The sequence below is a fragment of the Trachurus japonicus genome, chromosome 17 (genome assembly GCF_045865225.1).
Source record: "Trachurus japonicus isolate A0001 chromosome 17, Traja_1.0".
In the NCBI taxonomy this organism is placed as follows: domain Eukaryota; kingdom Metazoa; phylum Chordata; class Actinopteri; order Carangiformes; family Carangidae; genus Trachurus; species Trachurus japonicus.
In genome coordinates, this window is record NC_140923.1 from 5,762,571 (window position 1) to 5,779,311 (window position 16,741).

Here is a 16,741-nt window from a genome sequence, read left to right on the forward strand (position 1 = left end):
AACTGCATAAACGTTCATAAAAATCAAACCGTTTTGAAATCGGACAAAAACTGAGCAAGTTATGGTCATTATAGCAGAACATGCAGCAGAGGGTTAATGCTCTGAGGGAGAGAGTTGCCCTTCCCAAGATGGCCGCCGTACTGGCTACGCTTTGTCATTGGGAAACAGCTGCGGGGGAGTCATCTAGTTCTTATATATATCTATGTTCTTCTCCCTCTCCCTCTTCTTCTTCTTCTTCGTCTTCTTCTTCTTCTTCTTCTGTGTCCTCTTTGTCTTCCTCAAATGGACTGAAAGAGGAGCTTGCATCCACAAGGGCATATGTGCTGGTGACACTGTTCAGTTTCTCATTAAGAAGGTGCCGCTTGTGAAGTAGACAGCAGTGTAGTCCCCTGTATCCCTCTTCAGTCATATCTGGAGATGACACTAAAATGAAAAGAAAATTTTGATAACTAAGGCAGCTTATATTGATAATGAAGTCTGGATCATGCATTTTGAACATGTTAATCGATTTGTGACAAAAAAGGGTGTCTAGATTTGATGAAACTGCAGTAATTACATGACACTAGTGTGGTACTTTCATTACATGTCACTACATGCCATTTTACTGCTCAGTGGCACTGATTTATCATTACATAGTATTGTGTCATTGGCATTTGGGAAGTCCGAAGTCCTCAAGTCTCTAAAAAATAAAAGTCTCCTGTCTGTTCTGGTTGTAATGACCCTTCTATCATCTGCTGCTATCCGATTTGGTAAGAATACTGTACAGCAACATGTAAAAAATTCAAAGCATTTACTGTATTATCATCATCATCATCATCATCATCATCATCATTATTATCACCACCCCTTTATTCATTAGCATACAGTATAGATTAGTTGTTTTGCATATGATCACTTCAACAGGGTATTGCAAAGTAGTAAATGGAAAGTAAATATAATGAAAGCACACAATGCTCTGGGGAAAAAACAAAAAGACAGTTCACCTATCACACCTGTCACTGACAGAGCTGTCACTCCGCTGTTCCTCTCTCTATAGCCTGTGTTTGGCTGTACTTTGTATAAAAGGAGTTCAATATATGAAGATCTAACCTCAATCTGAATCATCAGATCATGTGGCGCTGCTCAGCTGTAGCAGTGTATTTTATAACGACAAACAAGCCAAGAAAATAATGATTGCTCACGAGTCCAAAAACACAAGTCCAACTCAAGTCTGAAGTCACTGTGTGTGCGACTTAAGTGCAATTTAAACCTGGTCATTGGTTTTAGAGAGATGTCAAAGTCACTGAGAATGCATCCTCCTTTCAGTAAGGGGAGATTGTGTGGAACCTACCGTGGTTCTTGATGTCCTGGTCAACCTGGCGAAGGAGGTTATCAAGTTTGCCCAAAGCCTTTCTCAAATATAGACAATGCTGGGTCATCTCTTTCACAACGATGAGCCTCTCCTCTTCCATTCGCCTAACCAGCATGACCTGGTCAAACAGTCGCCTCTTCAAGCGTAGACTCACCACTGTTTTGGAAAAGAGAACAGATATGAAACCATCAAAGCATTTTACTACATACAGCAGTTCAGTCAGACAACTCTGTAATGAGAACAAATCATTTATTGAGTGTAAGCACAGCATAGGTATCCTTGAGCATGGCTGCAGCAGGTTTGGTGTCAGGCTCTGTCTCACGCCTGAGTTCCACTGGATCCGAGTCAGCTCCGTTCCAGCTCCGGTACGTTTTAGCTCCGACAGACGCAGCAAATCCTCGTCCACCGGATCCGTTCCTGGTCCGTCTCTGATCCATTGCAATGCTTAGCGGAGACCAGAAGAGCTGGAGTCGCGAGATCACAGGAGAACTACTCGGAATGGTGCGGAGAGGGATCCAGTGGAATTTGTGGGTCAGTAATTCGTTACCTGAATGACCTGGTTTGCCAGACATTACAGGTAATGAAGCAGACCCCCACGGGGATCAAGAGACAGAGCCCACAGGTGGATGCTAGGCAGCAGCCAGATGTAAGCAGTAGCTGCAGAGCATAGCCAGGGATGAGCAGGTAAGCTGGGGGGTTTAAATAACCCACTTCCATTTGGATGAGGAGAGCAGGTGACTGATCAGCTGATCAGGATGGGCGCAGCTTGACTCGTCTGCCTGAACTAGCTTCACATTATTTGAATTCTATGAATTTCAAAATCACAAAAAACACTTGCTTACCATCTCCTTGTGCATCCCAAGGCAGAATGACATTGTCAGAGAGACTGCACACTGCTTCAGTGTCAATTTTTGGCTCAAATGCAGGTTCAGCATTGTAGTGCATGATTGCGTCTTTCAGTTTTTTCTTGACCTCAGCTAGTCTCCTCCTTTTTCGCTGCCTCGTTTTGTTGCTGTCTGTTTAATTAAAAGAAATATTAGGAAAAGAACTAAAAAGCATAGGCTGTTGAGTGATGTAATACTTCATACCATTTTGTCGATAGAGATCATTTTTCTTCTTTCTTATGGAATAAATCATGTCCTCTATCTCCCTCTGGAGCTCCTCCTGGCTACTGTCAGCACTACATGTAGGTCTCTCTTGAAAAACAGAAACAAGGCAAAATGTAAAACGTCATGCAGTCACATATAACAAGACCTATTATGTTGACACACACAAACACCAACCCCATTACACACCAGAGGCCGCCCACTGCTTCACATCCTCCACCCACTGCTCTGTGTCCTCCAGAGATATGTTCAGCTCCTGTTTGAGATGTTGGAGGTTGGCACCTTCCACATCTGCTCTCTGTGTGGCCTATTTTGAAGGTTTGAAAAAGAGAGATGAATACAAGAGCCCAGGGTGTAATCTCTCAATATACAGCTGTTAACAATTAATTGACAATACATCAAATAAATAAAGGTTCCTTGAAAAAAATAACTTATTCCCATATGGTCATTGGTGATCTACCCACCGCCTCCTTTATTATTTTTGGTTAGATATATCAGGGCTGTTAGATTTTTCCCAAAAATAAAATCTCAATTTTCTTCTCTCAAAAAACGATTTCTGATAACGATTTTTTGGGGAAATGACAAACTAATTTATGTGTGCTGTGTCTTTTGATATGACGAACCCACCCACCCAAGCTGAAGATCTCAGCTGTAATGGGAAAAGACCTAAACCAAGTCGAGCAGAACAGAGCTGTAACTGTGTAGTGGAAAAGGGTCACTAGTCTTTGTGGCAACAAAGTCCTCACGGTGCCTTAGCAAATGTTGACATGTTTGTTTAGAATGTGTGGTGAGAGCATTATGGGCAGAAGGAGGCGGAAGTCACTACCCAAGCGCAGCCCAGATAGATGAATGGGGGCTGTACTGTATACCCTAGTTAGATTTTTAAAAAAATAATAATTTTTGATTACTTTTCTAACATGGTCCTAACAAAATAATTGTGATTATGATTTAAAATCAATTAAACAGGCCTATCACCTAAGGGAACACATTAGCGGCATCAGGAATAAAGGGAAAGAGAGGAAAATTAGAATGCAACAAAGAGCCACAGGTGGAAATCAGACCACGGGCTGTTTCTGAGGATTCAGTCTCAGTACTTGGGTTTCACACTCTGCATAAATGGTGCTCGATTTCAACATACAGCATAGACCCACAGACTTCTTACTTTGACAAATCTCTTTGTCAGTGTCTTGTGGAGACTCTCCTGTTTCCGATTGTTCCATGCCATGGCAAGGACCGTAATCATGTCAGCTCTGCCTGCAATAAACCAACAAACAAGAAACCTCACAGAAATTATGCAAACACAAAACTAAAATACAATTTATCATTTGATGCCATTTCCAAGCACATATTTTGCTTTTACCAACCTGACTTGGTCATATATTTTGTTGTGAGAGCAGCTCTTGACAGGAAGCTGTTAACTTGTTCGACCTCCTCACCAATTGTGTTTCCTGCACCCTCCTGGTTTCTCCCCCAAGTCACCTATTCCAAAAACAGACAATAAGATTAAGACATTTGAATTAGAGTCATGCTTTCACATCCAACCTATTTGGTTAAGCTCCTTGTATGTTTGCTTGGTTAATGTGGTTCATTGGAGATGCCGACTGAGCTCTAGTACAGATTAAACGACCCACATCGATATGAGATGGTTATCTTGGTCCTATACCAATTTGACTCTTATCTGGTTCACATTGCAAACGCACCTCTTCAGACTTCCAAGAACATGTGAGCATGTTAGTGCTATTGTACATGCTTAACATTTCTTTTGCTCAGTCATTTGGGGGCAGCATGCCTTCCTTTACAAGGCATAAAACAGTGTAGGATTTCCAAGCTGTTTCCTGTACATTCAGCATTATGATGCTATACTGTTCAGATAATCATGATGGTTATGAGAAAATGAAAACTGTGCTTTTGACATAGGTTACGTCTTTGTCAGAGATGTATACACTAGTCGTGAAGACAAGGCCTTGTTCCTGTGTTTACTTTCTTGCTCCTGGACACACCTGACCTACACACGGGCATGATGTGCACACAGAACAGCACTTTAAAAGCATGTAATGTACATCTCTGATACTACAGGAAACATAATAAATGCATAGCACAATTACATATAATAATCAAAATCATTTCATGGATGTGAACTAACATATCTGAGCTTGAAGAGATAAAAAATAAAGCTACAGTATATTTATAGTGGAAGAGAAGAGGTAAGAGACTTGAAATCAGTGTGATACAAACATTTAAACTTGCCACTGTACCTCACATTTTCCGGTGTGAACTTTAGCATGCATAACTGAGAGAAATGGCTTCATGTCTACAAGAGGCTCCAGCTCTGGCAACTTCTCTGCCATTTTTTTCAGGTATGGCCAATATCTGTAATAGAAAAAACACCACAGCATTTGAGGTTCATAATGGTAAGGACACAAAGGAGGACTTGGAGTGAAAAGGTTGGTATTGGTAGTGTTGAGTCTGTGTGTTCATACGTCTGATGTTTTTTTTTTTCCACCACAAAATGAGTGTGGTCTGACCAGTGTAACAAAGCTCTGATAACTCATGCAAGAACTCAGTACTAACGGCCACACCTGCGGAAAATACAGATTTATGATGAGTAAACGGTTGTGACTACCTGCATGTGATGTCCATACAAAAGAACGTCGCGTTTGCCTTTTCACACAATTCTTTCTGCAAGAATAGCGGATAGGCATATATTTCTCCCCGGTAGTGGTTGAGGCCTTGAAGCAGTGTTCCATGGCGACAGACAGCAATTTGGAGCCCCTCCTCATCCACCTTTGCTAGTGATTTGTGGGACTCAGCTCTGGCTGCTGTGAAAGTTGCCGGCCCACAAACATCACGACCGGTGCTCTGAAATTATATACAATGTGTTACACGTAATACTGGGGCAAAAAGTAAAGAAGAATTAGATGGTTAAAAACATCCTTACAACTGTCATCATGCTCCGGATTGTGTCAACAAATGCTGACACCTTACAATCCTCTGCAATGAAGACTCCATCAAATAGGGATGGTTCATCTGTTCTGGTACATTAAAAAAACAAAGTGTTTGACAACATAGTCACACATCCACAAACATTAAATATTGTCTCTAGAATTTGTGAAAATGCCTATCATGAGTTAAATGTATTGGCAGTGAGGTCCAGTATAGATCAATTACTGAAATGAGAAAGTGATTCTACTAACCCTTTGGACTTCTTGTACCGATAATGCTTCCTATTCCCATCCACTGATATTGCCAGCATATCTGGTGTGCACGCTGGGCAGACGAATGGCTCCACCTGGCACAAGTCGTCTTTCTTGAAGTCACAGAATGAAAATTCCTTGAAGGCTCGGTGGAAGGAATCGCAAGAAATACTACCCATCTGGAGAGAAGGATACAATACAAGACTTTGATATTTGGAATGTAAAGAAATATTGGAAAGAAAAACAGATGCACTGACACCTGAGCAACAACACAGACGATTACATAGTCAGTGTAGAACAATAAGATTCAAGGATCAACAGCACACTGCAGATCTGTGCGTTTTGAATCCAGCGCAGAGCGGCCCTATCCTGTCATTCCCCCTGCTCTGCCTCCCATTTCATGTCTCTCTCTCAACTATCCTGTACATTTAAGGCAAAAGCCACCCCAAAAATACTTAAAAAAAAACAGAGGTCTTACCCGTCCTGTGCTTTGGGCTCTATGTTCAAGCATTCGAAGGAATGCCTGTTGCGACAGTGCTGGGCTCGCCAACTTAATCTCTTCAAACGACGTGAAGACATCGAACTTAAAGAGGAGTTGGCAGCTGGTTGTTGCCGGCCAGTATCGACATCGAAGCAGGTCGTTTAAACCTGGGGTCCAGTTTTTGTGGCAAACAGGGCAACACACAACTGGCAGGCACAAGTTGTATGGGCCTGAAAACAAAATTATACTTACTATTTGAACAGTATCTGTACAACACAGGACAAACGGATAATAGTAAGATATGTAGAGGAAGTGACGACGCACCATTGATAGTCACCAGGACTGTCTGTTTGCCAGGGGCAATGGTGAAGTCTGTGCCACAGGAGCAGACTTGCAGTGGTGGAGGCATTGGAAGCATGCAAACTGCAGTAAAGAAAATGACCGGAATTAAAAATAATAGTGTCTGTATTAGTCAAATATAGTCAACACAGTCAAATGAAAAAGCAAAAAAAAAAAAAGTTTAAGCAAACATTAGATGTGGCTTATTATCTTATCTACTAAAATATTTTAACATACCTTGTTCAGCAAGTTCAAAGTTGCCACTCTGGTCCATTACCACTGAGGATGTGGGAGGAATGGGTTTGTAAAAACCATGAATCATGACCTCCCTGTCATGTAAAACATGACTTTGGTGGACATTGACATCACAACCAGGACAAAGAAACTGAGTTCCCGAGGGAACACAGTCCAGGCAACGGACCACAGCGTCTGCACTTTTACATTGTTGACAGGAGTGCACTTCAACAGTCTCTGCTGCCATTCTGCAGTTCAAGAGCTCTGGCATTGCAGCTCTGAACCTTTTTTGTGCATTGGCCTGTCTCTGGGCCCATGCAGACGTGGTGGGTGCCTCTGCTTCTGCTTCAGTTGAGGTGGGTAGAGTGCCGGATGAGAGTAAGTCTCTCAACATCTCAATACGTTGGTCTAAATGAACAAAACATACATGATCAATAAAATAAAAAAGTGATTTTCTGCATTGCTTGGTCACTGCATAGGCATCAGACGTATGGGCACTACAGTACAGTAGTAATACAATATTCCGATGACTACATTTTACATTTTTAAAACTAAAAGAGTAATGTTGTAAGATGTCATAATTCAATATGCATACCAAGATTTGGGACCTCTTGAGGAATTTCAAGTTCCTCAACTCTTGGGACCTCCCGAGAGCTGGAAGGTTGAACTGTAAACACAAAATGTAATGTGCAATGTAAGAGCATTAAAAACTGTGCATAATAGCATTACTATGTTACTTTACTCACCCGATCGAGATCGATTCTGCCTCACACGTTGTGGTATTATTTTACCATCTTGGTCCCACCTCCTCCAAGTAAAATTGGAGCCTTCACCCTTCTTACGCCTCCTTTTCTTTGGGGGCTAAAAGTTTAAAAAACTGTGTTAATAAATTTGCCTTTATTGTGGCACACACCCCCATGCACTCTCACATGTTCAGCCCTAACCTACATGCGCACACACACATGCTGTGACTCTTATAATAAAAGAGAAACAATGTAGGAAAACTTTACTGTTGGGGCAATTGCTTCTAACTCGTCCGCCAAGGCTTTCCCCTCCTCCAATGCCTCTTTCAATGCCTCCATGACAAGTGAAGGTGGGGGAGAGAGAGGGAGAGAGAGAGGGAGGGAGGGAGGGTGGGAGAGAGAGAGAGAGAGGGAGGGAGGGAGTACGGAAGGAAGGAAGGAAGGAAGGAAGGAAGTCAAAGTAAAGACAGAGAGGGATAAAGTGAAACAACGAGAGACAAAGGAAAAAGTAAGAAGAAATAAGTGGTAGAAAGGTAAAGGAATGAGATATTAGTTCTTAAAAGAACAGTTGGTTTTAAAAATGCTGCAAGCAATGATGGTGATGTTGGAATGACGTTCAAAGACCTGCAAGCAAACAAACAGACCAAAAGGACCTGGGATTAAATCATTTTCTTGTTACAACTAAAATAAATATTTATTTACATAACAAGTAAGTTATGATAAAGTTCAAAAGGAATTAGCTGTGTCTTCTTATTATATCTCTGACAATAGGCTACACTAATCAAAACTACCAAGAATGTATATCACTAGGCTAGTGTTTACAGTATGGTCCCTGATCATTTGTGTGTCGTTATTTGTTAGCCTGCTTCTGAAACTAGCATAACCAATTATGAAAGTCTCTGCAGTATAAGAATAGAATTAGGTTTCAGATGCAGAGTGCCATGTTGTCCTAGAGCTAATAAGCTAACTTACTGTAGCTGAACTGTTTGTAAACAGCCGCACCTTTCAGGTAAAATCGCATACTTTCAGAAGCATGGGTGACTAACTAAAGCGTACCTAAGTGTAAACTGAATTAAGTAGGGTACATATTAATTGCCGATAAACGTGGCTATTTGTTAAAAAGGAAGATAATAAACAAATAAAACCATACACAGAGTGAGTGACCTACCAGAGCCACGACGTTCAGCGATATGCCAAGAACACGCCCGTGCATCGTAATTTCATTGGTCATTAAGGTCAAAGGTTAAATGATGGTAAAGTTAGCTAGAAGTAGAGGTTTTCATATCCTGTCTTCAAAACAAAAGCATTGTCACATTGTCACTGTCGCTGAGCTTTTATTTTGTAAAAAACCGGCAATTACTTTACTTCGGACCATCGCTAGCTTGCAAATTGTATAGCAACGTCGTAAACAAATTTTTAAATAGGCTATATTTGGACAAATTGACCACATATATGGGATCTACGTTGTTACTTTTGCGCATGAAATGTTTTCAAAACTTGATAAAGTGACATATTAACGGCCGTAAAACGAAACGTGGAATCAACCTAGACCGAAGGCGTGGATTGTGGGCTGCCGTTGCCACTAGAGGTCGCTGGCTGTCGGATAAACGTAACAATGAGTCGTAATTCGTGTGCATGCCACACGACAACTGTGGTCGTTTGGTGAAGGAGGACAGTCTGGATAAAACAGATTAAAAAAAAGAGATGATTTGTCTTTCAAATGTTTTATTTGCCTCATATAAGATGTTGAAAAAAGCATTTTAAGTTACAATTTGTGCTTGTTTCCCTTTTTTTCAGTGAGTTGGTTAAAATATGGATCTCTTATCGTTTAATGATGTCTCGTTATGTTGTTGACACTTGTGGAATATAACAGTGGACTTGTAAAGAGTTTCAGCCATCGTTGTGTTCATAACACAACCTCTGACTGACACCGCTGCTTCAGAGCAGCCTGGACTAAACAGTGACTCGGTATCGGAAAATGAAGATTCCGGCTAATGGGGATGGCGGCTAGCTGGTTAGCATCAAATGGCAACATTTATGTTTTAACTGTACATTGTCCCTTTTAAATAAATTAAAATTGAATTGATTTGAATAACAACCACCGAGGCTGCACTGTTTTGGTCTCTATGAGAAATTTTCCACTTCATGACAAATTTTTCACTCATTTAAATTTTAGTAAGGTTTAAAGACATGAATATGCAGCTGTGACGATGGCGGCTTTACAGCAATTCAATTTGAGCTTCAAAACAGCTTCTTGATCTACAGACTTTTCAGTAGAAGATATGATAGAAACAGCATCGCTATGTTTGGTGTTTACAAAGAGATCCTTTGACCACACAGTTTGGACTTTGGGAAGCTGAGCATTTTCAACCTTTAAAGGGATAGTTCACTCAAAATTGAAAACTTTCAGAGTCCTCCGTGGCTTCTCTGAGTTACAGGGGGTCTCGGCGTAACAGTGCATGTCCATATGACGGTTGCAAATGGATACCACTTTTCTTCGTAACAAAAAGACACACCAAAAAACATCCAAATACCTCCATGCTGCTTGTATGTAATGTCCGTCTTGTATTGAAGCCCCGAAATGCAAAATTGTTCCGAAAAACATTAAATAAGTTGATTTGCCGGCACAAATCGCGCGAGATTTGGACGGACCAGGAAGAGGAGCTTCCGCTACAAACAAGCTTGAAATATAGACTTATTTAATTTTTTTCGGAACAATTTCGCATTTCGGGGCTTCAATACGAGACGGACATTACATACGAACAGCATGGAGGTATTTGGATGTTTTTTGGTGTGTCTTTTTCTTACGAAGACAGTTGGTATCTATTTGCAACCGTTATATGGACATGCACTGCTACGCCGAGACCCCCTATAACTCAGAGAAGCCACGGAGGACTCTGAAACTTCTCCCAGCCCTTAGTCCACATGAGGGGGAGGAGATAATGAGTGAAATTTGAATTTTGGGTGAACTATTCTTTAAACATTTAAACATTTTACACAAAACTCTATGCTCATTCCCTTTCAGATCCAACTTTGATGGATTGTCATGAATGTAGCTTTGGTTCAGTCTTATCAAACACAATATAAATCAGGATACAGCACTTTAGAGCAAATAGTGTAAACCAGCTCCTGTGTCTTCAGGTTAAAAGAAGAAGTAGAACACAGTAGAATGGGTTTGAAGATACATATGTTTGATTAACTTTTTGTGAACATGTCTTGAAATTATCCGGTGTACCCTTTTTAATTAAAAAAAAAAAATCCTATCAATGTCAATCAATGGAGCTTAAAGTTGAAAGTTTTTCATTTTCAAACTAAGCTTTTCGAGTTTCTCTCTCTTTTTTTTTGCCATTTCAAGTCTGACCTGTTATTTTACTCCACATTATCAACTTTGCTGCGAGGAGAACGGCTCCTTCCTTCGTTTCCTCATCAACTTACTAGACGACGACTTTGTCATTTTCCTCTCTTTAACGATTAAAGACGAGAACTTCAGCCAGGATTTCTACTGTAGTTAAAGCACTTTGGTCTAAAAACCTGATCTCCAATCATCAATTCATCTTCAGCACCATCATTTTCTATTTAAATTATCAACACTATTACCATTTTAAGTGGAGTGTAGATCCAGATTGTCCTCAGTCATCACATCACTGAGACAAAAGTAAGACTCCATCAACACATCTCATTTTCTGTCCTGTGAATCTTTACATAAACCTTGCTGGGTTGTAATCATATTCATGAATTGATATGGGATATAATCTGGTATTCATATCCCTGATAATGTGATTCTAACAATATCCAGCTTCCTGTTCATCTGCAGACGTGACTTCGACTCCTCCACGTCCCAGACAGTTTGTCACTTCTCCGCTGAGGTGAACGGATTATCAGCATCCGACTTGCACTTAATGTCCGTCCTGACGAGCAGCTTTATGATCCAATATTTATTCATATTTATTCAGTTCTGACTTCATTATATAACTTACACTGCACATTTGAGGTCTGTGTTAAGCTGGCTGAGGGAAATTAGACGTCAGAATAAACACTTTCCTGAGTCATTTTGTTTATGTTCTTGATCCATGTGAGAGGACGTCAGCGTGAATCTGCTGCTGCTGCAGGATTTAGACCGACGCTCTTCAGCCTCGTCATAAACTGGAGAAGTTTCACTGTCAAAAAGAAACTGCGTCAAAGAGAGAGGTGTGATCCACATGCAAAACCTCTAGAGTGACGGCTCTGACTGAAGCTGTGGACTGAGCTTTAACAGAGCACTGAACCGGTTCATCAGCGATCGGCTGGATCCATCCTAATCTCTGATCTCTGTGTGTCTTCTAGTGATAAAATACACTAGTGCAGATATTAGCAGTAAAAACCCAAATACTAACAACAGGCACTTTAAAGGGATAGTTTTTTAAAGTGGGGTTGTATGATCTACAAATAGCCCCGAAGTACTTTAATTGCAGTAGAAGACTCTCTACACTCCTTCCGTTAGCAACGCCAGCCCATAGCCCTGCCCAGAGATTTACAATATACATTGTTGTGAATGGACCCAAAGAAACGGCCTATTTTCGTGGCCTAAAAGAGGTTTTACCTGAAAAAACAAAAACACAGTTCCATTGTTCGCTATAACATAATTTTTTCCAGCCCGTCAAAGTGCAGGAAAAACACAGTTTTTATTTGGAGCTAACCAACTGCTGATCGGCGGGCGCTAACCCTGGGTGGAGGGATACGTGAGTTGGTTAGGTCCAAATAAAAACTGCGTTTTTCCTGCACTTTGAAGGGCTGGAAAAAATTATATTATAGCGAACAATGGAACTGTGTATTTTTTTTCCAGGTAAAACCTCTTTTAGGCCGCGAAAATAGGCCATTTCTTTGGGTCCATTCACAACAATGTATGTTGTAAATCTCTGGGCAGGGCTATGGGCTGGCGTTTCTAACGGGAGGAGTGTAGAGAGTCTTCTACTGCAATTAAAGTACTTAGGGGCTATTTGTAGATCATACAACCCCACTTTAAAAAAAATGCTACTATCCCTTTAAGCTACAGTTAAAAACAGCTACAGCACAAAGTTGATAGGATCTGCAACAAAAAGTTCCAATGATGAGGTTGATAGTGTCTGAGGAGCTGTGCGTTACAAAGGGATTTAAGAGTAGGAAGAAAGTCAGAGTGGTTCTCAAAGTGGGGCCCGGGGACCCCCAGGGGTCCTTGAGAGGGTAAGGGGGTCCCCAACTTTTTCTTGAAATTTTACCTTTTTTTTTCTAGAATTTTAAAAACTTTTTTCTAGAATTTTTTTTTTCCCCCAACATTATCTTTATTGAGTTTTCACAATGTTTCCAAAATACAAACATATACAGAAATAAGAGTGCTCTCACATCAAGGAAGACGTCAGATGGCTAAATTATTGTCCAGCATTTAAATTGTCCTTCCTTGCAAGTCAGGTATTTATGAGATAACATAGAGCAACACTTAGGTGAAAGTATAAGTATAAAAAACAAAAAAAACAAAAAACAACAACCCGAACAATAAAGGTTTCTCTGCCTTATCAAGAGTTAGCCCAGGTTATTTCACTATTGTGCGTGGATCAAAAATACGAATTTAGATGCACAATTCACACAGAATAAAGAAATCAAATATCAAAAGAAAATAAATTATTTTGGATCACTGCAAAGGCCTACCAACAACTACGCCTCGTCAGCTTCTTTCTAGAAATTTTTACCACTTTTTCTAGAAATCTTGTGCCATTTTTCCAGAATTATCACTTTTTTTTCCTGGAAATTTCTCTCTCTCTCTCTTTTTTTTTTAAAGTTCATACCATTGGCCCTATTTCGAACATACATTGACTAAGCGAGTAATGTTATTCAGACTTAGAAGAAATATTGGTGTATTTCTGGTGCAGAATTCATACTGAAGATAACTCAAAGTGCGTCACAGGGGCATAAAATGAACAATACAAAGGACAATTAAAGCGGATTAAAATAATGTCACTAAAGCATAATAAAGGCCCAGATGTGTCTGAGCCGACCTCAGGTGTTCAGGAGGTTTGTTCCCCTGGTGAGGGGCATAAGAAGTGAGGGCAGCTGCTTCCCAGAATTCACCTGTGGTCCAACATCGTCCAGAGCTTTATAGAAGACCCGTAAAAATATTTTCAATTAAAACCTTTGACTCAGCACTGTGATGATTTAGGATGAGAAGAACATGTTCTGTGGAAGAAAGAAAGGGATTCTGGGAAAGTAGCAGCTCTGTTAGATGTAAGTGATGGAGATAGGAGTGAGGCGGTTGGTGTTAGATGGTGATACGCAGACAGAGTGACATAGGGTTGACTTGACTTAAAGGGATAGTTCACTCAAAATTGAAATTTCTCATTATCTACTCACCCTCATGTCGACTAAGGGCTGGGAGAAGTCATGCATGTCCATATAACGGTTGCAAATGGATACCAACTGTCTTCGTAACAAAAAGACACACCAAAAAACATCCAAATACCTCCATGCTGCTCGTATGTAATGTCCGTCTTGTATTGAAGCCCCGAAATGCGAAATTGTCACGAAAAAAATTAAATAAGTCTATATTTCAAGTTTGTTTTGTAGCGGAAGCTCCTCTCCTGGTCCGTCCAAATCTCGCGCGAGATGGAGGTATTTGGATGTTTTTTGGTGTGTCTTTTTGTGAGAGAGAGAAGCCACGGAGGACTCTGAAACTTCTCCCAGCCCTTAGTCGGGTGAGTATGAGTGCAATTTGAATTTTGGGTGAACTATCCTTTTAACCTGGGGACAGAGAATCGCCCATGAGCTGACCAGTTTGTTCCTGGTGGTTTTGGTGGAAGAATCAACCTAAACCCGGAGGAGGAACCAACTAGATCTTCTGGCTGCATGTCTGGATATCAGGATGTGGTTCCTCTGTGATAGTTTTAGGAGTAAAAGGCTCAAATTCTTAGAATTTAGTTGTTAATGTCGGCGATGTGGATCGGACTGAGCCTGAAACTGTCTTCCACAGGTCCACATGTTTTCTAACCGCCTCTGGTCTGCAGAGACAGGCCTGTAATGAAAGTCACCAGCATCAAGGCAGTGTGTTTAAAACTTCACACACTGAAACTGACAAGAAATCTCAACAAACTGTCACAGAGGAGTTTGATTTCCCTGCAGTGCAGTTTCAGCGTTTTTCAGCATTTTTCAGCGTTCGTTTGACAGAAAAAAACCTCTTGAGCATGAAATACTATAATTTGCTGGAGCGGCCGTCCAGACAGCTGGTTAAACACACACACACACACACACACACATCCTTGTACTTCTATCTTTGTGAGGACCCTCATTGACATAATGTATTCCCTACCCCTTTACCCTAACCTTAACCATCCAAAACAAATGCCTAAACTTAACCATTACTCTAAACCTAATTATAACCTAATGTCTTAACCCTCAAAAAGCCCTTTGAAAAAGTGAGGACCGGCCAAAATGTCCTCACTTCCCAAAAATGTCCTCAGTCTGTTGGTTAAAAACTCGTTCCGGTCCTCACAACGTAGCAAGTACAAGAACACACACACACACAGCTAAAATATAAAATATCTTTGACTCAAACACAGAAGGAGATGAAAAGCAGGAAGAGACCAGACAGGGGTGAAATGGAAGAGAAAGTGAAGTTGGTAAGCGGCACTAACAGGAGTGTGTGTGTGTGTGTGTGTGTGTGTGAGAGACACTGAGCAGCAGAGGTCGAGCTGCGTTTCCATCCAGCTGTAAAATAAATTTTCAGCCACTTTAACATGTAAATAAATGTCACTTTTGTCTGGCTGCTGCTTCACACCACTGATTCAGTCTGCTCCGTCTCCACTTTGTTAAACTTTGTCCCGCTCACTGCTGGTAGAAACGGAAATGATGCATTTTACATTTTTCTGGCTCGTCCCAACAAACGAGTCGGCAGCAGCACGAGCAGAAAGAAACAGGCCACTGTCGTCATGGAAATGAGCTCTGCAGCGTCTCCTGGTCACTCTTTCATCTAAATAAAAACACAGGAATGCAAATACTTCATAAAAAAAAAAAACTCCAGAAATCTCCATTAAACAGAGAATCTGCAGGGTTTCACTTTGTAAACATGAACCACTGAGGGAGAACCTCAACTCCTCAACACTTAGATTTAAATGGATGGTGAAGATTTAAAACCATTTTTTTTAAGTCAAGTTATCACAGAAAATACAGGTGAGAAAGAATGTGCATCATCATTCAGGACTAGATTGTGATTAGTAAAAACTCAGACTCACAATAAATATTCTTACATCGAAAATACAACAGTAAGTGTTGATTGAAAGTAAAGACACGACTCGGCCTGACGAACAGACTAAACATGTCTCGGCCTCTGTGAGACGTTTCTGCTGCAGACAGAAAAACAGACAAAGTTTTGACACATCATAAACTTTTTATAAACTCATCATAAACTTTGTTCAATGAATTAACGTCAGACCTCTGCTGCTGCTGTGACCTCCTCCTCCTCCTTCCTGTTTCTCTGGTAACTAATCAGGTGGTAACAGCCTTTCATAAAGTCAGTGAATGTGTTGAGCTGAGTTGTGTTAAAGGGATAGTTCAACATTTTTGGCAAATTGGCCCAATCCCTATAGTTTTAGGAGTATGTTACCATTAATTGTCGGTGCAAGCTATTTTTAGAACGGCGGAGCAGAGCCGTGAGCTGCTCAGAGCTACGCTACGGAGGCTAATGGGATTTCTTGGTTTTTCCTCATCAAACTCATCAAATACACAATCCAACAACTCCAAAACACTCTGGTGGACAAGTTGTGACCTGCACATTCACCACGCTATGAGATAATAACACAACGTTACCAGACAGAGTTTTTTTTAGAGGGAAATTCATGCAAAACCGCTGATGCGCGTTGCCTTCAGGGACAGTTTTTCAGCAAGCAGTCTCTGCATTTACCTCTAAAACAACTTAAATTGATATTTCAAAAAACTCCTTCTGGGCAGTCCACTTTTCAAAATGCTGTTTTTGTGTTCACTTGTGGAGAAGGAAAACAGGGGTCTGGACCGGGGTATTTTTTCAAACGTGTTGGTGTGGATGTGAATTTTTTTTGAAAACGTAGGAGGGAAAAACTCTGTTTTCAAAGGTTCCTGGGTACATGACTCGACTTAGATCTCCTGGAAATGTACTTTTCTCTTTTTTTTTTAGACGCCTGTGATACATAAACGTCTGTTCACAGAATCTGATGCTTTGTTTTGCTCTTTCATTGTTTCGCAGCAGAGAGATTAGAGGAGCTGCTTCACACTGAACCCTGAACAACACTTATATAAACATCAACTCTTTGCTTTTA

The 16,741-nt window shown here is 40.7% G+C and overlaps 2 protein-coding genes across 2 annotated transcripts in view; one reads left to right on the top strand and one right to left on the bottom strand.

Annotated features, from left to right (window-relative positions):
- The window catches only part of LOC146969862 (vasoactive intestinal polypeptide receptor 2-like), a 104,461-nt gene that overhangs the window by 34,630 nt on the left and 53,090 nt on the right, over positions 1-16,741 (top strand). The window lies entirely within an intron of this gene.
- LOC146969863 (uncharacterized) lies at positions 191-3,912 on the bottom strand. Its single transcript, XM_085804408.1, has 7 exons — positions 3,822-3,912; positions 3,620-3,711; positions 2,647-2,764; positions 2,440-2,547; positions 2,194-2,367; positions 1,331-1,507; positions 191-423 (listed from the first exon to the last, which is right to left on the bottom strand). The coding sequence occupies exons 1-7, from the start codon at positions 3,832-3,834 to the stop codon at positions 191-193; spliced, it is 915 nt and encodes a 304-aa protein (XP_085660534.1). The 5' UTR covers positions 3,835-3,912.